The 26,766-nt window shown below is 37.5% G+C and overlaps 1 protein-coding gene across 1 annotated transcript; it reads right to left on the bottom strand.

The window, feature by feature from the left end:
* Positions 1-345: 345 nt before the first annotated feature.
* On the bottom strand, positions 346-26,265 carry LOC100889997 (retinal-specific phospholipid-transporting ATPase ABCA4). The gene is made up of 10 exons (XM_030983566.1): positions 26,018-26,265; positions 23,878-24,003; positions 22,477-22,570; positions 7,423-7,558; positions 5,802-5,944; positions 4,790-4,920; positions 3,649-3,846; positions 2,140-2,351; positions 1,086-1,213; positions 346-494 (listed from the first exon to the last, which is right to left on the bottom strand). Exons 2-10 carry the CDS (start codon positions 23,941-23,943, stop codon positions 346-348), a joined length of 1,257 nt encoding a protein of 418 aa, XP_030839426.1. The 5' UTR covers positions 23,944-24,003; positions 26,018-26,265.
* Positions 26,266-26,766: the final 501 nt, after the last annotated feature.

A 26,766-nucleotide genomic window follows, 5' to 3' on the forward strand; every position in this document is an offset into this window, starting at 1 on the left:
CCTCTCTCTTCTTCTCCCTCTCTCTCCTTCTCCCCTTCTCCCTGTCCCTTCCCGGCGAAGAATAATCCCTCTCCATCTCCTTCTATACTCATTCGTTCAAACTATAATTTGCCATTACAGCTAAATACAGATTATTACCTTGTCAAAGTGGATGGTACTGTAATTAGAGAATCCCTGCTCACATTGAACACTTTCAGGACATCTTCAATTTAAAACCTTGCCATCGCAAAAAAGCTCTCTCCCCTTCTTCATGTCCTCTCCCGAACAAGAATAACTCCTCTACATTAGCTACAAATACTAACTCATTATCTCTCTCATACGGTATAGACACACTGCTTTTTGCCATTACAGCTGAATACAGATTCTTACTGTGTCGTAGTTGATGGTACTGTTAAGAAGTCCTGCGAGAGAATCCCTGCTCACGTTGAACACCTTCAGGACATTTTCTATCACCTTCCCATCACTGAAGATATCCTTAAAGGTCACATCTTCATCTGTACATATGAACATACATACACTTGCATTGTATATAGTGGAAACTCTAAAACGTTGCACAATATGTTTTAGATTTTAAAAAATAATAATAAAGAGACAAACTAACTAAAAACTGAGCTAGTCAAACCTGTCTATAGAGGCCACTTAAGGGAAACAGGAAAACAGGCATTTGTAGACAGGTGGCCTTTCTAGACAGGTACTACAACACACAATTCTTCCTAGAGAGAATGATATAGGCGACTACTATAGACAGGTGGCCACTAAGACAGGTTTGAAATTGACTGGGATTTGGTTCTTCTTAAAAGACTCAACAGAAGAGGAAGTATGGACAAAAGTAATGAAAGAAAATACACTCCCCCCCCCCCCCCACCCACCCAATTTCGAGATGACATGTGGTAATAAGATTATAGAGAAAGAGAGAAAAACCTGATTTTTTTTTTTTTTTTTTTTTTTTCTTCAAGGAATACAAATATATATTACTTTTTAGGAATGTAAGACAAACTGAACTTCAAGAAATTGTCATCATCTGCTATACTATAACAATTTAGTTCTGCATAATTAAAATACCTGTGTACTAGCTGTTAACTTACATTGGTTATCAAGAATCATATCAAAGGCGGATGAAACGATGTCGGTGATGCGGAATAAGATATCCTGGACATCTGACCACCATGGTGGAGAGCCTTCCCAATCGATACTAGCAATAATTCTTCGTAACCTGGTGGGATTTTTTATAAATATGATCACGAAAGAGATGAATTGAGCTGAATTTGAATTACAGAATTTTCATAACCTGACCAGAGATAGTAAAAATATTGATAACTTTGTTCTTATTTTTGTCAAATATACTATTGGTTTAAATATATATATATATATATATTTATATAGACACATTTTCCATATTTTTCAACAGTTGCCACTCGACTTCAACCATCTCCCATTTAGCATGCTTGTACAGTAGGCCTACTGCTGTAAGTTTACAGTATATGCCAACCATAATCATGCTATATATACATATAGTCGGCAAAGATCACTGTAAGCTACACCAATCACCATCTACTCAACCACTTGATATCACATAGATCCAGTGGTATTGACCATAGCGTACTCAGAGAGATAGTTGTGACAAATGCACATATGTGAGACGGGTCATAGTAGGTTAAATCATTAAGGGTCCAAATAGTTCCTTTCCACATGCAATCTCTATTAGCAAGAATAGGCCTAAATACAGTCGTTCAGAAATCCTTCTTTTCTTTTTTTTACCTTTTTTTTCTTCTTTTTTCCTCCCTCTTTAATTGGGCTGATATTTTTAAGTTGTGAATGCTTCAATATTTTTTTTCTCTAAAAACTTTCTTGTTTTTTAAATAAGATTTTTGGGTCGGTCGCAAAGGGCAATTAATACAACAAGCTTTTTGTGTAGGCCTTATGGAGCTCATGAAATGCCTGACAGGAAAAGAACAACTTCCGGTGAAGAACTATCTCTCCAAAAGTAGCTATGGTATTGACAGCAAGAGCGCATATCACATGAACGCACACAGGTGTAACAGCATACTATACAGCTCGGGTGGGCATGGATGGAGATGGGAATTACCGACGGCTACACACGGGGAACCTCTGGGTATGAGTTCGGGGAGGAATACGTACACATAGAGAGTCTCCTCAATATTGACTTCTTGTATCGCCTCCAAGAATCTCTGTATATCGGGGACCAGCCCGGTAAGTTGTAAGACTTGGGGCAGAACATCCACGAAGTCTCCCAGACCTGTGATGTTTTCCAACTGGTTTCTGATCTCCAGCACATCCCGGGTGAAGTTGTCCAGTCCGTAGGGATCCAATGCACGAAGAAACGCTGTCACCTGTTACATAATATAATGATTGGTTGAATTAGAGCTGAGATCGAGATGAGATTTACCCAGGGCTTGTTAGTTTATTACAAGCCCTGATTTACCAGAACCCAGCGTGCGCCTGTCACGCGTGACTGATTCCCGGGGGGGGGGGGGGCGATAGTGTTTTGAATCCGTAGAAGGGGAGGGGGTGTACAAGGTTCGGACCACTTTTAATGGAAGAATACCGGTAAACGAAATGATTCATATAATGTTGAACTTAAATTTTTAAAAAGAGGTTATGGGTGAGGTATTATTCTGAAGAATATAATATATGTTTCAGGCGAAGAACTATATAAATTATAAATGGGCCATTTCCAACACAAATCATTCCCAATTTTTTAGAATTTATTTTTGGAAAAAATAAAGTGACCCGATAGGGCGGCCCATTAGGCGGGTACCCCCCCCCCCCCTTTTTGTTGGGGGGGGGGGAGTCGATAGCACAAATCTCTCCGTGGCGATTATTCTTTTCTTCCAAATAGATTCTTTCAACTTTCTCTTTTCTTGACCTATTCTTTCTTTTCTCGCCCATAGTTGAGAAGCCGGTCAATGAAAGCTTGATCGTCTCATAGGTGCAGTTGTAGGTAGAGAGCCTCGGAGGGGATAGACGAACTCAATTACCCTCGATTGGATCTCTCCTCTCGGTAATACTCCCTTTTTTCAAGTCTTCAGTTAATTAAGCAACTTGAGTATAAAAAAATACACATTGTATAGTTCTCGTATAATATAAGGTAACTATAAACTATTTTTATATGTAGGATTTATTCATTTTTATTTATTAATATTCAAACGAATTATTTAAGTTTGTAACAGATATTTACAGTGATATGAGAAAAGCTACAGCCTGATAATAATGAACTGATTGAGAACTAGAACAAGAGAGTAATGGGGAAATGTGGAGGGGGATTTGAGAAGCTTATAGTTCGCTTAAAATATCTAGACCCCCTGACTATTCAAAAAGTATTGTCGTAAACATTACATGTTTTGGCTATGAAAATGAAAGGAAAAAATGATCATAATGTATATGTACACTATGCACAGAGGAAATATACAAATACAGTTACCGCACAAGAAAAAATATGCATTTATATGTAGAGTCAAAGAGGTGAACAACAGACAAGGTATAGAGATTCAATCAAATTAGTAAATATTCAGTATAAAGTTGTTGACAATTGATTTGAATCCATTCAAAGTTAAGGCTTCCTTCGATGTTTTAATATAATGAATTCAACATTTTTCCGAGCATCCGACAACTTTAGTAAAAGTTTACCTCATCAGCAATGTAATGTACATCGAGTTCTTGCAGGATGATATTGATGATGTTCTCGATATCTTTTCTCTTCAGATTGCAGAGAGCACTGGCGATATTGTCAACGTTTGTGTTTGGAGGGAAGATGACATAGGTCTGCAGGGCTGTGGCGTTACACACCAAGCTGCTTGAGTCGGAGTAACCGATCACATCAAGAAGCTGGCAATAAATGATTTAATAAAAAATAATATTATAAGTTTCATTGTTCGGGTCAAACAGTTTTTGAGCGTCAAGTAACACCTGGCTGAAATGCTCCCCAGGGAGTGGAGATGGTGCACACAGTGTGTGTGGGCAAGCACTGAATCCAATGACCAGGGTAACATCATATTTGTAAAGCGCTTATAGACATTTGTATTAAGCGCTATATAAAAGCTTAATATTATTTCATAATCCCTGCATTTACACATTAATGTTCATTTTACATGTAGTTACCAATGCGACATCATTTGAGTCAAACAAAAGAAGTTAAAAGTGTTCCATCTGTAAAATTGAGTAGACTTTACTTTGGCCCATACAGATGGGTTTGCTTACATCGGTCTTAACATATACACATTCTTTTGGGAAAACAGTCTTTGATGACATAATATGTTTTTTACAAGCATTTACCGTCAATTTACTTTGCCAGCGTATTAGTTTCCAACGAATTCCGACTGATTTAATTAACATACCAAACAATTATCAGTTCCTAAGTAATTTCTTCAAATAAAAATCTTTCTTGGACACAAAGCAATAGCAAGTGGGAGAGGGGGAGGGACAGAGATACGGAGAGGGAAATGCGAAGGGATTTCAAGAGAAGAGTGTAGGATAGAGAGGTGGGGAAAGGAGCAAGGATCTATAAACGGGGGGGGGGGCAAATTGAGGGAGGGGAGAGAGAGGGGGGTGTGTGATTATGTTGGCTTAAGAATATGATATCAATTTTTGTACAACAATTTGGCCGACGAAACGAGGGGCTAGAGAGGGGATCGAGGATTAAGAGAGAGAAGTGGATAGTGAGAAAGAGATGGAGATAGATGGTTTCGGCGAGGGAGGGGGCAGGACAAATAATGGTAGAGGAAGAAATGGGAGAGAAAGAGAAGGAAAGGCCAATTCCCCTCATGTTTACCTCCAGGACGTTGATTCTTGCTCCCAGCATCGCCTCGATCAAGTCAGCCTCTGCACCTTCAAAGGTCTTGTATAAATCTTCTTTCAACTTGGTACGATTCGTAAAGAAATCCCCAAGACCAAAGTTTTGTTCTATGATAAAAAGGAATGTTGAAAGGAAATGAATTCAGCTGTGGCTTCTTATTGCATTCAGATTTTCGGTACATTTACAACTTTCCAGTCTAATATATGTTTCTTTCATTTTTACTTACGTGGTCAGTTTCTCCATCTGAAATTAGTTGAAATAACCGATCAATCCACAAATGCTTTGCACACGTAGATAATTACAGATTAAAGGGGCACAAATGACGCGTCCCACCCCTCCCCCCTCTCCTCGATAACTAATTGGCATACCCTCTGTATATACAACAATTTCCCCCTCAACTGCGTATACATTTTTGTTTTGGGGGATGGGGTTGGACTGTGTACCACCTGTGGATCATCATAATGGATAATCATTCTACACAGTTTTGGAAAAACCAGTAGTTTTTCAGAAACAATCTTTTTAAAAGCTACACCTCTAGAATATCGTGCAAACTGTAACAAATAGCGACAAGTAGAGAAATTAGGAGTGGAGATGGTGCACATAATTATTCCGATGATGGGGGTAATAATATTTGCTTAGAGACGGCATTTAGTATAGGCATAGCGCTGTATAACTCCAGGGGGTGTTTCACAAAGTCTAAGATCGACTTTAAGTTCGACTTAACTATGGCAGGCCATTTATGCCACTGGTTGCTCTCACCGCTATGATAATGTTTTTGTCTTCGATAGTGAATAATCAAAAAATGTTAATTCTATATATTTGTAACCATGTTTTGTACGTCCCTTGAGAGACCAATGTCAGTAAATGGTGAGAGAAAACAGTTGCATGAACAGCCTGTCATAGTTAAGTCCAACTTAAAAGTGATCTTAGTCTTTGTGAAACACTCCCCAGATTACTATACAGAGGAGTGATTAAAATGAATCATTACCGCTGATCTTGTTGAATGTTTCCTCCAATGCTTGTGTGAGATTAATCAACGGGCCAAGGGTCTCGGAGAGTGACTCCAGATCGTCGACAATAGACGACTCCTCTGAAAACAAAGGCTCCACGTCGTCGAGCAACGCACCGATACTACAAAGAGAGAGAAAGAAAAATACACGTATGTTGATATTTCAGATTCAGAGAGTGGACAATATTTCAGACAGCGTCAGCACATGTATTATTGTAACCTATATACCTCTCACACTATCCAGGGACGCTCATGGCGCTAGCTCAGCAACAGTTCTCTTTAATACAAGTAAAGTAAATCTTTATTTGATAATAGAGTTATACCATCGGATACTCAATAAAAATGTTGCAACCTTTGTATCACCCATTTCAATCCTCAGCTCTGCCCGGTGGGGCACGGTGCCCTCCAACTGCATTATACATTGTTAGAGAAGTTTCCATATATATGTATATATATATATATATATATATATATATATATATATATATATATATACATATTCAATATATATATACTACTTCTGTACCTTAAGCACGTTTTTTATTCTCGATCCTTGGTACGTGGATTGATTTGGTTTGGTTTGGTTAGGTTTTATTTTCCTTATAAAAAACATATAAACATACATATGACAAAAACCTCAAAAGAATACGGATGGAACGCTCTATTTAGAGCCATTAATTTAATGGCTGTGTTTTTCCTAGAGGTCCACAAAAAAGAAAGGAACGAAATAGAGAAGGAGGGAGGAAGGAAAATAATTAAACATGCGTGAACTCAAAATATGCATGACCATAATTTATGTACGAAATTCTTCGAAGTCTAAATGACAGTGTTTTTATCGATCTGTCTACTAACAATTCTGTAGGTACTTTTAATCTCTTTCATGCCATCTACTACGAGCCAAAAAGGTGTTGTTGACTCGTATACTCTCCCATACAGCATTCTGGCTCTCAGCTAACAATATTAAATATGAACAGATATAGCAGCGCTCTGTCTTATAAAGAATTTCGATCGATTTGAATCAATCGCATCTGTTTATGCAACGGGGACAAGAACAGATCTCCATGGTTACCACACCATTCTTATTATCTTACCATTCTCCGCAAGTTAATGGCTCGTTTGACTAGCTTAACAATCAGTACTTGGGCATTTTTCTCTGTAGAACTCACATCGTTGCTTGTGTTAGGTAGTAGTAACAATCACAGAATCATTATTATTACTATCATTATCATTATCATCATCATCATCATCATCATCATCACCGTCATCATCGCCTTCTTCACCATCATCACTTTCTTCACCCTCATCACCATCACAATCGACATCATCATTACTTCCACCACCACCATCATCATCACTTCCACCACCACCACCACCATCATCACCATCATTAGCATCATCATCATCATCTCTATCATTGTAATCACCCCCATCATCATCATCACCATCATCATCACCGTCATCACCACCTTCTTCACCGGCCATTATCACCATCACAATCGACATCATCATCACTTCCACCACCACCACCACCACCACCACCACCACCACCACCATCATCATCACCACCACCATCATCATAATCATCTCATCACCATCTTACCTTGCTCCGTATGTCGGCGGTTCATTTGACTTCGGTACTTCATCAGCGCTCGCACATTTTGTTTCTAGATCACACATCATTGACTGCAGGAAGTCCACTGTGCCCACACTGGGTAGGGCGTGTGGCTTGAAATGACCTGTAGAAGAAGGGAGGGGGAAAAATTAGTATGGCGAACAAAAACTGTACCCATCTTCTTTACATTTCCATTTGAATAATAACCAATAACACGAATACATTCTGTTTTAATTTCAATCATAATGCATTGCAATTTAGTTAATAGCAGTAAAGAAATTACTCGTAGACACTGTAAACGAAAGTTGGGCGAATTTTGTCCAATAATTTGATTATTTTCTCCCAACCATTTACTATATGAAGTTACCTAATGAAAAGTAAAAAATTGGTTCGGTAGGTGTTACTTTGCAAATCGACTTGGGCAATTGTTGTCCAATAATTGTTTTTGTTTCTTCTAACAACCATAGAGTTACCGATAAAATAATTGGGTAATGTTATTGGGCAAATTAAAGTTGGCCATTTATGTCCAACAATTGGGTTATTTTCTCCCAACCATTTACTACATGTATTTCGCAATCAAATGTTCAAAATAAGTTGGGTAGATTTTATCCAACTTATTTGCCTAATTAGTGCCTAATACGCTACACAGTCATTTTGGTGAGAATTTAATGAATGTGTGATTGGGTATACTTTTGTCTGTTAAAAGTTGGGTATTTTCTTTTTATCCAACACTGAGTAAACCATGCAAAATCTTTAATTTACCCAATAGTTGGTCGGACACATAATTGCCCTCATGTTGGGTAAAATGTGTGCAATTTTTTGCCTAATTGTTTTTAGAGTGTACTACTCGTGTACCTTTAAGTTACCAATACTTTTTTTAATCGTGTCAAACGGGAGCAGAAACGACAGCATATCGAAGTTTTATAATGAAAGTTTATAATATAAATCTACCTATTATTTGTTGGTGATAATAGTCGAAACTGAGTGATTGCCATTTAACGTTACCCAATCATGTCAGACTTCAAATAAATTTAGGCAATCACAATTATTACATCGTTATTTTTGCACTTCAAGTACAAAAGGTGTCGGGCAAACGACTCGTTATGATATCCTTGGGAGTTGGGAATGAAAGCGACAATACCTGGATCGTGCTTTATTTGTAGACGGTGCTTTCGCAGAATAAACACATACATTATCATGATGAATTACATCTCTTTGTCAAACTTGGTTCAAGGTCCACAAAACTCTTTGTTTGAGCTCAACAAGTTTGTTTCCACATTCTCACAAATGTTTGTTTTCAGTAAAATTGCGCTCGCACCGTCGAAGGACAGCATCATGAGCCCTCAAATAATTGACCCAAAATTAGCTATATATGTCTGATTGTGGGTCTTTTAATTTAATCTTCCTCTACTTTTTCTTCTTCATCATCTTTTTTGTTGTTGTTGTTGTTCTTCTTCTTTTCTTCTTCTTCTTCTTCTTCCTCTTCTTCTTCTTGTTCTTCATCATTTGTTTCTTCTTCTTTTTCATCGTCCTCTTCTCCTTCTTCTTCTTCTTCTTCTTCTTCTTCTTCTTCTTCTTCTTCTTCTTCTTCAGTCTTCTTTTTCTTCTTCTTCTTCTTCTTCTTCTTCTTCTTCTTCTTCTTCTTCTTCTTCTTCTTCTTGTTCTTCTTCTTCGTCTTCTTCTTCTTCTTCTTCTTCTTCATCTTCATCATTTGTTTTCTTCTTCTCTTTCATCTTCCTCTTCTTCTTCCTATTTAGATGATGTACTCCTTGATATTCTTCGTACGAACGAACGAACGAACGAATTGAAAGCGTTTTACATTGTTGGACCAAAGATGCATTTAAAGGTCCGTGATTGAAAATGGCTCCAACAGTTGTACATCATGCTGTCTTAAGAAGTTGAGAGACTACTAGACAAGATAGTGCACAAGACCACTTTGTGAAACACGTTGGGCAATGACTAATTATTTTCTTCGCACGTACACCCCATAGTTATGCTGTTACTCCTCTTTGAATACCTGATGAAAAGAGCCTTTTTCTTATTGATGTGTGTTATTAGACTACTGTTCAATAGTCCTTTTATCGTGAATTGAATTGAAATGAATTGCATGATTACAGACCATTGGGTTTATATAATCGTTCTAAAAGATTGCAGTTGACTCCGACAGCGTGAGAACAGGTAAAAACTAGTTTTTTCCATTCTCTTTCTCTTTCTCTCTTTCTCAACTCTCTATCTTTCTATCTCTCTCTTATCTCGCTTCTCTCTCTCTCTCTCTCTCTCTCTCTCTCTCTCTCTCTCTCCCCTCCCCCTTCTCTCTCTCTCTCTCTCTCTCTCTCACTCCCTCTTTCTCTCTCTCTGGACTGAGTTAGGGAGTAAGCAATACTCCAATAGATATACAATAGATAACGTACCACCTTGTACCATGTCACGGCGAGAACACCCACAACAGACATGCAACAGATCAGACAAAATAGCATTACCCCGAATAGCTATAAGAATCCATCTCTTTCCACATTATGAATGGCTTTGCTTTGGCGGTGTGACAAGTGAGAGTCATTCCCGGGTAATTATCCCGGGGACAATAATCCCAGACAATCATAGCCCTTAAAAAAAAAATTATGCCATGATCGCAAAAACTTTCCGGAGAGTCGCATAATCAACATGTCGGTCGTCTGGCTGCTTACTTACGAGCATATATACAAGCTTTCTTAGCAGTCGGGTAAAATAAACTATCAAACCTAACAAAACAGTGATTTAAGTTTGTTGTTGTCGTTGTTTTTTCATGATAATTTGTTATTTTGTAGTTAAACTTGGTGTAAGCACTTCTGTAAATGAGCTTTCTTTAATGGCAGTCGGGTAAAAATAAATAAACCGTCAAACCTAACAAAATAGTAATTTGAGTTTTTTCTTCTCATTTGTTCATGATAATAAGTTACTTTGTAGTTAAACTTGGTGTACGCACTTCTGTAAATGAAAACGAAAGAATTGAACGTACTAGAGCCTGTTTCGGTGAGATACAATCATAAGCGATTCTAGGTCAAATTAAACATTCTAGTTATTCGGCGGGATTCTCCATTCTCGACACGGGCATGAAAGGAGAAAGAGTTAAATAGGTCATGTGGCCAAGTTATGAAGAATGGGATAATCGAAAAGTCAACGTCAGAAAAGGGCTATACAAAATGAACAAAGGTCCTCACGGGCAGTTTGATTCTTTTATTATTAATGGCAACTTCAAGCTCTATTGACAAAGCACGTGATTGCACGTGACTCAGCCAGCCGCTGAATAAGCGGGGGGGGGGGGACACTTTTTTTTTTTGGGGGGGGGGGGGTCTCGAAATTTGAAAATTTGACATTTTGTCCAGTTGGGGGGGGGGGTAAGGTCACCTTTTAAAGGTCACCTATTGGCAATTTATATATTTTATTTATTTAAAAAAAAAAAAAAAATTAAATCAAAAGGGGAGGGTTTCCAAAATAGCATAGAAAAACATACACAAAAAAAACTCGAGGGGGGGGGGTTTAACCCCAAAACCACCCCCTGCGTACGCGCCTGGTGTAACTTATTATGCACTTTCTAATTGAGTTGATTATTTGATTTGGGTGTGCCAGGTGTATCGAAAGTGATTATTCGCTGCATCATGAGCCAACTTTGTGGTTCATTTTTACATGGCGCATTCCTAGATATATCTGTATACTAAACGTATTTTGAAAATGTTCTTCTACAGAGCAAGTCTAAACAGGTCTGCATCAAAACATAACCAAGATATGGAATTAGACGTACGAGATACAGGTTAATTTTGTGCATGGTGAGTTTTTAAAAAAATTTTTTTTTACCTAAGTACAGATTTTCATATTGTCATCTCTAAAATTCCCGATTGTTATTATGATAGAATCTTTGACAAAGTGAAACACCAAATGATTTTTTGGATCAGACGGAGTAGTAAGGTTTTCGGAAGAGTTACGGTTGCCCAATCGTTATTATTGCCACAGTTCGATAACTTGTTCATGTTAATCCCAGGTCCTTCTAGCAAAGTTAACGAAAGACATAAAGGACAAGGTTCTGTAAATTTCATGTGGAAGAATGCCAGATTATCAGATAAAATCAGTCGAAAAACAAATTGTGGTCACATTTGAAGAAGAGGGGCTAAACATTCCAAATGTTAAGTGCTTTTGTAAATAATTAGAGCTTACATGCATGGATCCGAAGAATGGTTTTCAATATGAATCATTTGATGCAGGCGTTCACTAAACCTTTGTAAAATGCCTCGGTGATGCATATTTTTTTCCCGCTCTATCTAATGAAGTTGCTACTCCATTTTTGGAAAGAAGTCCTTGCTGACTTATCTTTGCTGAGTCCAGAAGTAGGAAAGGATTGGTTAGCTTTTGGAGAGAAAGCTCTATTCAAATTGGTCATAAAACAGTTTTTTCTCTTATAGATCTTGGTATGAAAAAGGTCTCAGATGTATCAATGACTTGATTGCTAATACGGGTAATCTAAACCTTAGGCTTGAAGCTGAATTATGTGTCCTACCGCTCAATACGTCAAGTAATAAAAGTGTATATATTATATGGATAGAGAAATATATGATAAGAATCTATTTGACCCCATAATGCCTTCTCATATCACAATGCTTATACATGGCCTATATGCTAGTAGGCTGTAGATACATACAGAACACTTCTAGGAGAAACAAAGTGTATGCACTCAATCTTGAAAATTCAAAGATGTAAAAACACCATAATTATTATAATATTTCGTTTAACCCCTGATATTGGATTAAGATATCTTCAATACAAGATTGAAAATAGGATTTCGTTTTTAATCTTGAATATTCAGTGTAAGTTTTGTTGGACTATGTGAGAATTTATTTTCGATCATTAGTTACCAGAACTGAAGCTTATCTTTAATGACGAAACAAATTGTTTGTAAAAGAGAGTTAGAAGATATTGTTAACTTTTTTGTGAATGTGTATCTAGTAAAAAGATTAGGAACCAGACAGCACAGCGGGTTTATAAACGTACACGTTTTCAGATAAAGTTTAAAAGAGAAAATATCATTTTAGTTTTGAAGAAAGAGAAAAGATGCACTCAATTGCATATAGCAGCAGATTGATAAACGCTTAAACCCAGCCGTGGGCTTAAATTTTACGGGCCAAAGAATACTTACAAAAAGTCATGTTAGATTTGATAATCAATATAGACAGTGGAACAAAATAGATCGCATACGAATAACACGAAATAGCAGATTATAGCCAGGACAGTACATGGATTTACGAAAGCAAGGCGTAACAGACACGATACATAGTTCAAATCAATTGTTATTGATTAAAAAGGACCACCAGTGATTAATATTAATGTAATGAATTCAACACAACTTCCATACAATGTAGTCCATGCTATACTGTTCATAAGGTGAAACACGATTCCAGGGCCCCGTCTTAGAAATTCATCCAGAAGCGGATCTAGAGGGGGGGGGGGGGTTTGGGGGGGTTGCAACCCCCCCCCCCCCCCCCCAAAAAAAAAAAAAAAAAAAATCCGGGGACCATTTTTTTAAATCTTATCTTTTTTTTTAAACTTGTAATTTTATTTTATTCTATTTCTATGTATTTATTTCATTTATTATTATTATTATTATTATTATTATTATTATTATTATATTATTATTATTATTATTATTATTTCTTTTTGGGGGGGGGGGGGGGGGGGGGTTGGGCGAACAAATGTCACAGAGTCCCTTGCCCCCCCCCTCCCCCCATCAGCTTTTTTGAGGACACGGGCCACCGCCGAATTAAGTGACAAGCTAGGCCAGCGTTGCCGATTCTCATCCCCAAAATCCCCACATTAAAAAAAAAAATAAAATAAAAAGGAAAAAATAAAGAAAAAAAAAAAAAAAAAAAAAAAGAAAAAAGAACGCACGCTGGAGAGAAACCCTTTCAAGTGCAAATATTGTGAGAAGATATTCAACTCATCTGGTAACTTAACCAAACACACGATAACTCTGGATATAACTGTGTATTTAACTGTTACTTGATTTAAAAAGACGTTATCATGCACTGCTTTTTATGGTCTCCATTGTGTTAATAGATGCCAAGAAAACATCACTTACGGGGTTCAAATAAACACCCCCCGAAAATCGGCTCGCCGCTTCGCGGCTCGTGGACGATGCTCCGCATCGTCATTATTGGTCAAACCCCCCCCCCTGAGCAAAAAGCTAGATCCGCCCCTGTCATCGCAACTCCTATCGCACAGTTGCGATTAATTATAAGTTGTGATTGATTCAAATCAATCGCAACTCTTTATAACACAGGACCCAGGAACTTCTACCCCCTTTTATAATTTCTTCTCGGTAAACTACCCCTATGCCTGTTGCGCGCGGGGCGTCATTTCGATTGCGTTAATCACATACGCTAATCGATCATCATAATAAACGCATGTATACGCCAATTGATTCGAACCATAGTCGACATTGTTCATTTTACATTCACTGTAATAAGGGACTTTTCGATTTGCACGTAGCAGTCCACTATAAAGAAAAGTCCCTATTATGTAGAATAAGGTGGAGGTGTCGTGGTAAAGAGGTTCCTTCACTTGACTCTCAATCCAATGGTTGAGGGTTCGAATCCTAGTCCGGCTCTCATGTCTTTTGGAAAGGCATTAATCCACATTTACCACCCTCCACCCAGGGGTGAATGGACACCCGGCAATAGCTGGGTATAAATAACAATTGCGTGGCCCGCAGAACGAGCAATTTCATTACTGATGTGGCTTTATAACTCTGGATAAATAACGCTATTTTCACTCCCACAAGGCGCACCAATAGGGACTTTTAGATTTGCACGTCGACATACTGGACAGCTACGTGTCACGTTCTTTTAAGGCACTGTGATGTCCTTTTAAGGCACTGCCAGTGCCTAAGAAGGACGTCACATGTAGCAGTCCTCTATGTCGACGTGCAAATCTAAAAATCCCTAATATCTGCTGACGTCAGGCGAATGATATCTCCTGCGCAACAGGGATATTGACCCCTCCCCCCCCCACACACACACATACATACACAAACAAAATTTTCCACCCCAAGTTTATGGGGGGGGGGGGGGTAGATGGCGTTAATTCATTATGGAGCAATAGTCCCAGGGTAGTATGTTTTGCAGGCGATTCATTTTCCCTTCTTCATTCTTTCGTTTTTTCCTCCCATTTTCTTCTTTTTCTTTGTTTCTTCCGCTCCGATTCTTTTTTATCCGGTTTAAATAGAATCTTCAAGCAGATCATGAAGATGCACGTGATGCTGAGACGAATCAAATCAACTACATTGTTAACAGTGATTTTAATTATCATTTGTTGTCCGAAAGCATTTCTGGAACGGTTATCATCATGGCCATTGTGTCATTTCTTGGGGCCCTGGTTCGCATTGCTCTTCTTTCGGGTCGTAAAAGTAGATAAAGTTCATACAAATGCTTACTTTAAAACAGCTTTATCTTAGGCTGATACAAACAGAAGAAAAGAAAAATCATTCTTTATTTGTTATCCATCATGTTCACGGTCTGTTGAAACGTGGGTGCGGAAACAACATTCTCAGCTAGAGATCCATGATGCCAAGGATAATGACGTTTTTCTTTTGATAAAGCAACATTTTTTCTCAGAAAAGCTGAACAATGGGGTTCCTTTATTTGATGTAATGGGGAAGGGAAAAAAAGGCTGTTCAATGTCGTGAGGATGAAAGATAACCGCAGGAACTTTTTAAAAAGGTGAACAAACTTTGAGTTGTTTGTGTGAGATATATTAAAGTTTGAACATTCCCATACGATTTTTTTTTTTTTTTTTTTTTTTTTTTTTTTTTAAGATGAGCGCGACTATTAATCTGCCCAAGGATAAGTTGATCAAAGGCCTCCAGGGTCCTGTTTTTTTTTTTTTTTTAAATAAAAAAAACTTGTCATCAATAACAAGTTCAAATAACTTTTCCAAGCTACTTATATGCTGGGCATTTGATTGGCTGAGAGCAAAGTTGTCAAAGAAATTAAAACATTTGTTATTGTAACAAGTTGTACGTGCCATATCCCTGGTCTTGCGGTCACATTGTAAAAGAAAATGTGTATAAAGGTTGAATATGCACAGCGCCGGATCCGGCGGCACTGGTCACGCCCCGACCCTGACCCCTGACCCCCGCCCTCCCCTCCCCCTTAACAAAAATAGCAAAAAGAGGAAGAACAGACAAATAAAATGGCCTAGTATAGTATTAATGACTGCTTTGAGAGAAATAGTTGTTTTTATACGCTCAAGGGAAGGTTACAATTGTACTATTGCCCGAGGCGTGCCGAGGGCAATAGCCCAATTGTAACCTTCCCGAGAGCGTATAAAAACAACTATTTCTTGAATATTAAAGCAGTCATTAATACTTTTATATGCCAAAAAAAAAAGTAAACTTATGACACCACCTTGGCCTTTCTCTAGTTTATCTGCACGGTTGTTTTTTATGAGTGTATCTTTGAGAGTATAGACTAGATATAGATTCTAGTCTAAGCAAGATATTTTTACAATTTTGGGGGTGGGCCGGCCCTGTGGGGACTATGGAAAAAACCTGCGCTTTCATATGACACCTCACTTATTGAGTATCACCTTCAGGATCACAACAGATAAAGGTTTGAATCTCGAATTGAAAAAAAAAAACTTGACTTTCTTTGCATGGTCGCGCAATGCACGGAGACTGCATTGCGTGCAATCTCTATGGGAAGAATTTTAGCACACAGCATCGGGTGCGCGATCACACACCCTAGACTAATATTTTCGTCTACGTCTATGCTGGTACTCGTCAAAAGCATTTTCAGCAACTTAACGAACATGTTTATGGATAATTTCACGTACCCTTTTTGTTGTTCTTGCTGTCAGCGAGTCTTGCATTTGAAAAGTTGAAATCTTGGGAGAGTTTCTTCAGCCATTTTTGTCTTGTTTGGAATTGTCTTGTCTTGTATGAAAATACCGACCAATTCTTCGCACACGTATGGTATCCTCGATCGCTCAAACCATTTTTTTAACATGTAAACCTATGGGTATTTCACCAAGACTGAACTATTTTCCCGGTAACCATGGTAACTGGGATTTTCGAACTAATTTTTGGAACTTTTTTCCCGGTAACCATGGTAACTGGGATTTTAGAACTATTTTTTTGAACTATTACATGGGTTTGGAATTTTACCGGGAATTTTACAGGAATTGTTAAAGTTTATGAATGCAATTTCGACCAATCAGATGGCTGGATTTCTTAAGTGAGGTTAAAGGCACTTATTCATTTATTTTTTTACCTTTTAAAACTATTTGGAGATTTATCATCCGAAAGGAAAAAACAAAATCTAACTTTATGGACAACCGTGTAAATATACGATGTCTCAGGGTTAGCGCTTTACAGATATATCATAATCCCGGATTCAAGCTTGCAAATCCACAAACAGCGTGTGCACTTTCTCCACTCCCTGGGGAGTATTCCTGGAAGGCGCCGCGCCACACCCTCACATTGCAAAACAAACCACTATGACTGTCGTATCCTAACGCGTACCCATTCTAAGCTGGGTGGAGAGATGTATACTGTGGACGTGATACTGTAATAATCAACTTTGAATTTTGTTTTTAAAGACCTTATAAATGCTACATAACGCTATCAAAATGAACAACCAATACACGTAAAATTGAATTCGCATATAGTTATGATGATTATGTATGTCAGGCCTTCGAAATCCTGTTTTTAATGGGCATTTTAGAATATCATAGATCGTTAAGAAGGAATGTATTAACCATGCTTACTATTTGTGCTGGCTGTCACAGCCTTGTACAGAAGTAGTTTTTTATTCAAGAAAGTATGCACGGGAAATATTCTTAAGAAAAAGAACAATACCAAATTCTGAAAAGTAGAAGTCAAATATTAGTTGAACAAACACTAGCCAAGGTCTAAAGGAGCATCGACAAAAGGTATGTTTGATGTTCTTAGACTTCGCGTTTCATATTTACGCGATTATTGTATTTGTGCATTGTCATTGCTATAAGAAGAACATGTACATGGTATTCCAGAAGAGCAAGGGAAAGGAGCAAAATATAGAAAGAATGTTTTCGAAATCCTCATCATTTTAATTGGCGAGCATGAATTGCAATTATATTCGTAAAAGTTGTAAGCAAAAAACCGCATCTGATACTTTTGTTTGTTAATGATTAAAAAGTTATCAGACTAAGGTTTTCACATTGTAAAGATAAAGGGTTATATTTCATTGAATGATTTTCTTGAAATAATGATCTTGAATATTTAATTATATGCATACATCAATATTCAGAGCAATAGGGACTTTTAGATTCGCATGAAGACATTGGGGATTGCTACGATCGACGTCCTTTTAATGCACTGCCTTGGATGGACGTCACACGTATCTGTCCACGCAAATCTAAAAGTCCCTATTGTGAAATCATTGGGCCCCTATGGAAAACAGCACTCGTTCTGATGAGGGGTTATCCATCCCACAAGGGGTAAACAAATAGATTGAAAAATACTAATAATGATATCAATCATGATACTATGGCAGAAACAATAGATTCCATTCATAATCAAATTGTTGTGTTGTTAAATGAAATCTAAAAAAAGAATAATGAGTAGTTAGGGTACAAAATTATACTCCCAACATTACCTGTACGTTTGGAATAAAGAAATACAATTTGTGTGAAAACAAAAGAAGTTTCCTCGTTTAAATCAATTGATATTCATAATAGCCTTGGTACTTCCGTTCATCCCGATGTTAAATCTATAAGTTCAATCATGGACTTATTAAGGATGGACATTCATCGTTTTCTTAACGAATTCATTGTGATTGTCTCCGTCAATGTCGTCACAATGACAATCTGTACATGTCTCTTCACTTTGATCTCATGATGGTCACCGCCAAAAAGCTGGGACAGAATCAAGATAGTGATTTTACACATGTTAACATACATGCGCAGATGATAATAACTCGCTTAAATCATGGAAAATCGATGTGCAGTTCTGGTTTATAATCGGAAATTGTTGTTCCGTGTACTGTATTTTATTTTGAAAAACATGTTGATGTTTCCAGATAGAGGTTATATTTGGAATGGTTGTGATTTAAAATCCGTTTCCTCCAATTTCCTCAAAATATTCCAGAGTTACAACGCACAAGGCTTATAAAGATCATGGCTTTCTAATTGTTTTATAAGGTCATGGGTATGTGCGAAAGTTTGCAAATCAGTAATAATATATTTCATATCACCAAAATTGTCTGCTTTTCAACTTTGCTGCTTCCAATTGGGTATGTTTTTATTTAAGACACACTCTTACAGAGCACACCATCCAAACGAAACCCAAGAGAGGGAAACTGCTCTTTTGTCAATGACTGAAAATGCTTACGCAGTCGTTATTGTTAAAACAACTGAATGTTCTCATTAAGATGCACATAATCAGAAGGCGGTGACTATCATTGGATCAAAGAAAGAATCACGTTGAATGTCCATCCGTAATAGGTCCATGGTTCAATCTACCACTTTAAAAATATGTCGTTAGATGATAATGTGTGGCAATCTCTCAAGCATTAAGCTTGTATATTGTCATCCTTCTGTGTGCTTCCTTATTATTTACAATTACAAATGTATAATGGTCGTAATCTAGTGTTTACTAGTATACCGTGATGGTCATGCTCATAGTATGTAAACTGTTGAACCATGCAGAATTAAATAGATAAATAAATAAATACATAAATCGCTTCTTAAATCGCTTCTTAATCCCTACACCTCATAATAATCATGATAATATATTTCAAAGTAATGTGGATTATCATAATCGTTATAACCACAATAAGGGAGTTTACAGATAGCACATGGTACAAATGACCCCAAATATCCACAGATCTTTTACACATGGAGAAGTTCCACTTTGAGCATCTTGGAATAATAACTGCCAAAGATGTGCTTCATGAATACCTTTTGTTTGCCCTCTTGAAAAGAATACTTCCACCTGCGTATCATAGAATGTACCGTTGGTGCATAAATGAATAAGGTTACATAACTTTCATGAGCGCATATCCAGTATTCATCTCTGTGGGTTTTACCATTTTAGTACAAATGACCTTTATCTGCACATGCGCAGATTGTATCAGTAAACTCCCTTATTGTTGATTAGAGCTCTTCCCCGTGTAATAAGCCAGTTCACGGTTGCAGTCTGCGCATGAGCAGATAAAGGTCATTGCAGAACAAATTGTGAAATACACGGAGACGAAATACTGGAAACGTGCTCATGAAAGTTATGTAATCATTATTCAATTATGCACTCCATGATACACAGGTGGAAGTATTCTTTGAAAAGGGGAAACAAAGGCTATTTATGTAGCACCTCCATCGCTGTAGGAGTGATTATTTCAAAATGTACAAAGTGGGACCTCTTCATGTTTTGAAGATCTGTGGATATTCCGGGTCATTGCAGTAATGTGCTAACCGTGAACTGGTCTATTGTTAGTCTGCACCTAGATCCTTTGGACCAGACCGGTTTATTAATATATTCCAAATTGTATGCATAATTTTTTTCAACAAAGGTTGTTCTTGACAACCTGAAAACTTGCCCGAGGCATGCCCATATGGCAACGAGTAATGTATGCACAGTGGATTCCAGGTATTGTAGTTCATTCATTAATGATAATAATACTGAATTATAGGCATTTCTATAGCGCCGTCTATACAGAAATTCTATCCCGAGGCACATTAGTTATTATCCCGGCTTTAGCCTAGCTGCCATTACAGCCCTTTAGCATTTCAAGGAATTAATTCCTGCCAGGTACCCATTTACCTCACCTGGGTCAAGTGTGGCAAATGAATATTAATGACACATCCATATATTTGAATATGTTAGTAAGCCTGTCTATTGACACTGAAAGCCTTTTAACATGACATTGGCGCAGATACCAGTTAAAGTTGTACATGTATCATGCACCAAGCTTCAGTTGGAAAGACTTTCTAAATCAATGACAAAACCTTTACTTTTCAATGAGGAAAAATCATAGCTGAGAAGATAGAAATTATATTTGGTGAATAATATATTATAGGGGAGGAATTGTAGCCAATTCATTTAAAAATACTAAAACATAGCAGTTGACAAATCTATTTCTGAGAGACCTTCACCCAGAAGAGCACCAACTTATTTATGCAATTTGCGTTCTGGCAACCGTTGTACAAAGGATAATAGCAGGTGAATGAAATGCTTCATCACCACACACACCTGGGAAGTTAGCATCCATAAGTTTGAATACATTTACTTGATAAACGACTTCACACAGTACGTCACGTTATCAATAAACTGGTGATGGCCTCGTCGTGCTGAGTAACTGTACATTATTCTTGCTTTAGGCCTCTCTCATACTTTGGAGGGGAATCTTGTAGATTAATGGGCAAGAATATGATAGATCTATCAAAATAAGTAAAGTTACTTCTTGGGGTGAGGTTTCCTTTAAGAACTGGCTTTTGCAATAGACCTGTTTACTAATGCATTTCAATGTATGCATGTTTCTCTCCCGAAGCCTAGGCTACCAACTTTTTGATTCACCTCCTATGGTAACGGCATCTCAATGGATGGCCTCCACCTTGCATGCATTAGTTGTTGCTAAGTCAGACAAGCCTCTGGCAATCTTTATATTCGTCTATATGAACTTTGTTCAGAGCGTTTGTATACAATTAGTGAACCGATCCAATGTCACGTAAAACCAGCGTGGAAAAACCCACTGCGATATTGAAAATATAATAGTCATAATTGTCCTCAACCAAAATCACCGGGTCATGCGTTACAAATTAAATAACAAAAGTTTATAACCGCAGACAGCATAGATGCGGTGTATCCTATCTTCTGAATGGGAATCCTCACACATACAATAGACCCGGCTCCTGGCACAGGCGCGTTCTTTTGTTACCTGTACATTGCTAATAATACTACATTTTCTCTCAGTAATATAATGCGATGCACGTATATAATTTTATGAGTCTATATGTTTTGTGATTTTGTGAGCGCTATGGTACTTTTTTGTTTTTAGCTCTCCTAAATAATCGATGTTATTACTATAATTATGATGATGATGCTTATGATGATGACGATGATGTTGATTATCATTATCATCATAATAATCAATATTTTTATTATAATTATGATTATTGAAGTTGCTGTTTTTGTTCTCATTATCATCATCATAATCATTAAATCATTATTATTATTATTATCAATGAAACAGTAAGTTCGAAGTATTCAGAACATTGTAAAATACTGATAATTCAGTCCAAATCAGCCCTAGTGTCTCTCCGAACGATCACACACCGTCGCTATAAGCACCACTGCCACCAAGTAAAGATGTATGATTTTCAAATTACCAACAAGGGATACAAAAAAGCTTTCCCACATTCGAAATTTGCCGATAGAAGTTCAAAAAAGATTTCCAACGAGCAAAAAATGTAATAGCAATTAAGGGCTCATCTTGATGCTGTGAAGCTCTAAAGATATCAAGTATGTCGACCGGAAAGGTATAGAGGTGTCACATTTCCAGCCTGAGCAACTCCTATGACCTCCCCTTTTCCTGTACCCATTACACATGAGCGCAGAATACTATTATGATGACCCCTCCTCATCCAATCAAAAGTTTTGTGCTCATTGGAAATTTTCAGACAACGACTTCTTAGGCTATTACAGGTTTAAAACGACACAATATCTTTCAATTAAACTCTATTATGTTCAGTGGCGTATATATCCAGTTCTTGATCACCATGGGGTGGAACTCCCCCCCCCCCCCCCCCTCCACACACACATTTACAAACAGGGATGGTAGCAAAATGTATATGGGTGGCCATGCTTGCTGCAGTGGTATTTTCTTCTTCTCTGGTCAACAAAAACGGATGGGTCTAGTCTTTACCCTATCGCCTATTCACTAGTTGTAATAAGCTACGGAATTATTCATTGTATTTTCAAGATCTTTCAAACAGGGAGGGGCGTCATCCTATGTTGGATACGCCACTGGATTTTAAAATACTTACATTCTCTAGAGGGTACGGGTGGTAGTTTGTCTCGTATGACGGCGATTATGACGAAGATCACGATCGGCCAGAGAAGAGTCGTGACCGTCAGAAGCTGTGGAATTGAAAGTCAAAAGTGAGGGTTTTATGGATGATGATTTCAAAGTGCTCAAAAATGAGGCACCATAAGTATGAATTAAATCAACGGAGGGGAGAGTGTGTGAGAGAGAGAGAGAGAGAGAGAGAGAGAGGAAAAAAAAGGGGGGGGGGGTAAAGCGGAAATAATTTTGTGAAGGTATGGCCTCTTTCCAGATTTTCTCATCCATTATTATAGGAAGACTAGTGAATACCAAGCAACCCCCTCCCATGACGACCCATCAACAAATAAATTCGAATTCAATTCAAATTCAAACTTTATTGATTTAAATCTTTGCCTTAATCTTCGAACATTGAATCTGAATTGTGCACAAGAATAAGGATTGAGGCACGGCTTTTTACCTGTACAGTATTATATCTTTAACTTTGCTCCATCTCTATAATCATGGACAGTAATATATTACTGGGAAGGGGGCTTCAGAAGGTTTTTTTATAGGGTGGGGGACACAGGTCTTGGAAAGTGCTGACACGTATGGAAAAAAAGTTTATCATGTTGGTCATGTTCATCGGGAATGCATTTTCAATTCACAGCGCCCCCCCCCCCCCTTGCCACCCCTATCGCCGCCAATGACATTTCGTGCAAGGTTTCTGAGATAATAATTATAACGAAAGTCCACCATTTATGGTTCTTCATTTATGGTTCTTTTACGACCTAGCGCATTTCCGATATGTCGATCTTGTGATTATAAATCATAATAGAGTATAAGACAGGACGAAATAAAACCATGTTATTTTTTTTAAGGGAGATCAACACAACATGAATGTTTCAACATAGTAAAAATGTGTTGCCACTCTATAAAATGTTTTCCTGTCACTCATGACAGTGTGGCAGTGTAAAAGACACTTCTCGGTGGTGCTATAAAATGCACCAAAATTCTATTTCATCTCCCAATTTTGTCTTATGAATATGCATAATATGCATGTATAATCATTTCATTATTTCATGACTTAAGGTTTTTTTTGTTTTCTTACTTGATCATCCATTTTTCAGCTGAATGTATAGATTATTTCAGTAGCAAAACTAGATGATTTGGGGATGGCGGCTCAACTCAAGGCCCCCCCCCCCCCCAAAAAAAAAAAAAAAAATCTTCTAGAAAGGCTTCTGGATTATTTATGGAGTTAGTAATATTAATAAAATATCAAGTCGAATCAATAATGTCATTCGAATATAATGACATAGAAGAGAGGAGGGGATGTGTGTGTGTGTATGTGTGTAAGAAAAACACAACCATTTTAAAATTTAACAGAAATGGAGAAAAATCTTACCGGGCTTCGGATCTTGAGTTTAGCATTCTTCCAGAGAAGCAGTCCTACTTGAGCGAATACACCCATGACTGAAGGGAGAGGTGGGAGTTATTCTCCCTGCTCTGCTGGTTTGTGAACCTCGGTTGTCTAGGTAAAGAGGGAAGAAAGGTTTAATGTCGCGGTAACTGATTTAATGCTATTTTGTGAACCTTTTGATGTGTTTTGCTTGTTTGTTTGTTTGTTTTTTTTTTTTTTTTTTGTTTGCTCGTGAAATCAATTTCATTTGTATATACGTTTAGGCCTATACAATACGTATAACAAAAAGTTTACCCAACTTTGGTAGCTCCTAATAAAAAGCTTTAACCTTTGTGACTTTGAATCATATTCTATTGTAAGGAAGAACTAATACCCTGTCAATTGATACCATGTTTATAATTATGCTGCTAAGGATGACTGAACAGCAGGCATTTCAAAAATTATTCTCAAAATCCTCTTGAACCAAGTTTGAACTGAAGCAATGAATGTGGGTCAAAAGTGTGTGCTATCGTTCCAATACAATATTTGCGCATTTATTTACATCGACTATTCGGGAGTTGATTAAAAAAATGGTGGTAATATCAAATCAAACTCTAGGAAATATTTATTAAAAGCAAATGATGATTACAATCTTGAATTCAGTTTCATCCCTTGTTTAAGGTTACCTCCTCATTGAGTGATACACAATGGATAACATTTATTTGGGATGTTATCTTTTTTCATGAAAGTCTGCTGTCAATATATTCTTGGATATTTATCATCATGTGTTCTTTTTGGCGTTTGGGTTTAGTATTAACCTTTGAGTTTCATTCGCTAATCGAGATAAACACCGAATGCTCATCATAATACGCGTGTGAAATGGCGCCGTGGACAAGTGATGACAAAACTTAGATATCATGACACAAGAAGTTAGTATAGGCTTTTACAAATAGTTAAAGGTTATCCTGAAGATAGAAACAAGGCTCTGTGAAAGCCTAGATACATTGCACCATTTTAAACAATGAAGCTCTGAAGCACGATACATATTAATTTAACTTTTAAAAAGATTAAAGACCAAAGAAGCACAAATATGCCTGGCCTGACCCTCATTGGTTCCTTAAGCCCAAACTTGGAACAAGGCGACTTTGGCAACACTTTTTAAAGACCCCGGTGCTCAGTCACCAGTGGCATAAATATTATGAATAGGGTATCATTGGGCAGAAAAAGGGTTACTCTTTATCATGAAATCAAGTCCAAATTCATATTGGTTATGACTTTTTAATTAGGAGCTACCAAAGTTGGGTACACTTTTTTTTATATGCATTTTATAAACACACGAAAATGTAATGTGTGTTCGACTTTCTCTTCATTTCTCTCTTCTATCTAACCTTTCTTAGCCTCCCCCCCCCCCCCCTCTCCCCCCCCCCCTCTCTCTCTCTCTCTCTCTCTCTTTCTTTCTCTTCCCTCCTCTTCTTTTTCTCTCTTTTGCTCTCTCGCTTCCACTCTCTCCTCCTCGCTTCCCCCCACTCTCTCTTGCTCCCTCAATTATTTCCCGTCTCTGCCTTTTTCTTTTCTTTCATCTTTCTAAAAAGGATACTTAAAAACAAATAAAAACTGGTGATCCTCTCTCACTTCCACTCTCTCCTCCTCGCTTCCCCCCACTCTCTCTCTTGCTCCCTCAATTATTTCCCGTCTCTGCCTTTTTCTTTTTTTTCATCTTTCTAAAAAGGATACTTAAAAACAAATAAAAACTGGTGATGTTAATGATGATGATGATAGTGTTGATGATAATGATGATGAAAATGAAACTATGTTGATATAAATACGCCTGACACAGAAAACTTATATAAGTGTACGGGAGTTATGAAATAAAGTGATGGGTGTTTTTAGAAATCTGGAAATAATATTGAATATTAATTCAGCACTGGGAAAAGATCAAACAATGTACTATGACGGAAATTAATTTAGCGCTTAGAAACGTAATATTAAGCAATTTACCAATGTCTACTATTATTATCATTATATTCCCTCTCTTGCTCCCCCTCTCGATCTCTACCACATGCTATATTATAAGGTATCTTTTAAAAAAATGTGATAAATCTTAAACAATATATAGTAAATTTTAAATACATACTGTTTAACTCACCTTTGTGGTTCTTCAATGCAAGATACAAACGTAAATCCAGGGTAATTTCCCCCAATAATATTCAGGAACCAACTGAGAACACACTATAAAACACCGTCCTATGCAATACGACTTTTAATCATCGATTACATTAAAAGCGGCGCCCGGTACTGAGCAGTGTATACTTGGTCGCACTCCGCTTGGCTACTGAAACCTGATGGAAAAAGACCCTCACTCTCTACTCCGTTGGGCCACTTGATCTAGAGTAAAGTTTGATTTCTCCCCTCTCAAACAAAAGTTTGATGAACTTTAACCAGCTTTTTACCGGAGCGTACATCTAAAGAGATTCTATGTAGAGTGGATGATTTTTTTTTTTTCGTTATTCATTTCGTCATTGAAAGTATGACGACCAAAAATAGCTCTGACAGCAACCCGCGTGTTGACGTGATATTTGCGTCAAAAAATGTGTGCGCTCAAGCGAGGAGGCTTCGTGCGGAACGCCTATGATTTGAGGAGTACGAATAAACTTATGAGGTGTATGAAATATATTGCCACGCCTTCATGGTGCAAAATGCATTTACTATGTGAAAATTCAACGACATTATACTCCAACATATTGTTTATATATTGACATGTGACCCATTACAGAAAAATGTGCTCTTAGTCGCCTTAAATTGAGGTACATTTTATGGTAAAAGGAAACGGCGGGGCATTTATCCAAAAGGAAAAGAGTCTTATTAGAAAGAAAAGAAGCAAGTTTCAAAGTAAAA

The sequence above is a fragment of the Strongylocentrotus purpuratus genome, unplaced genomic scaffold (assembly GCF_000002235.5).
Source record: "Strongylocentrotus purpuratus isolate Spur 01 unplaced genomic scaffold, Spur_5.0 spur5_scaffold_13, whole genome shotgun sequence".
Lineage (NCBI taxonomy): Eukaryota > Metazoa > Echinodermata > Echinoidea > Camarodonta > Strongylocentrotidae > Strongylocentrotus > Strongylocentrotus purpuratus.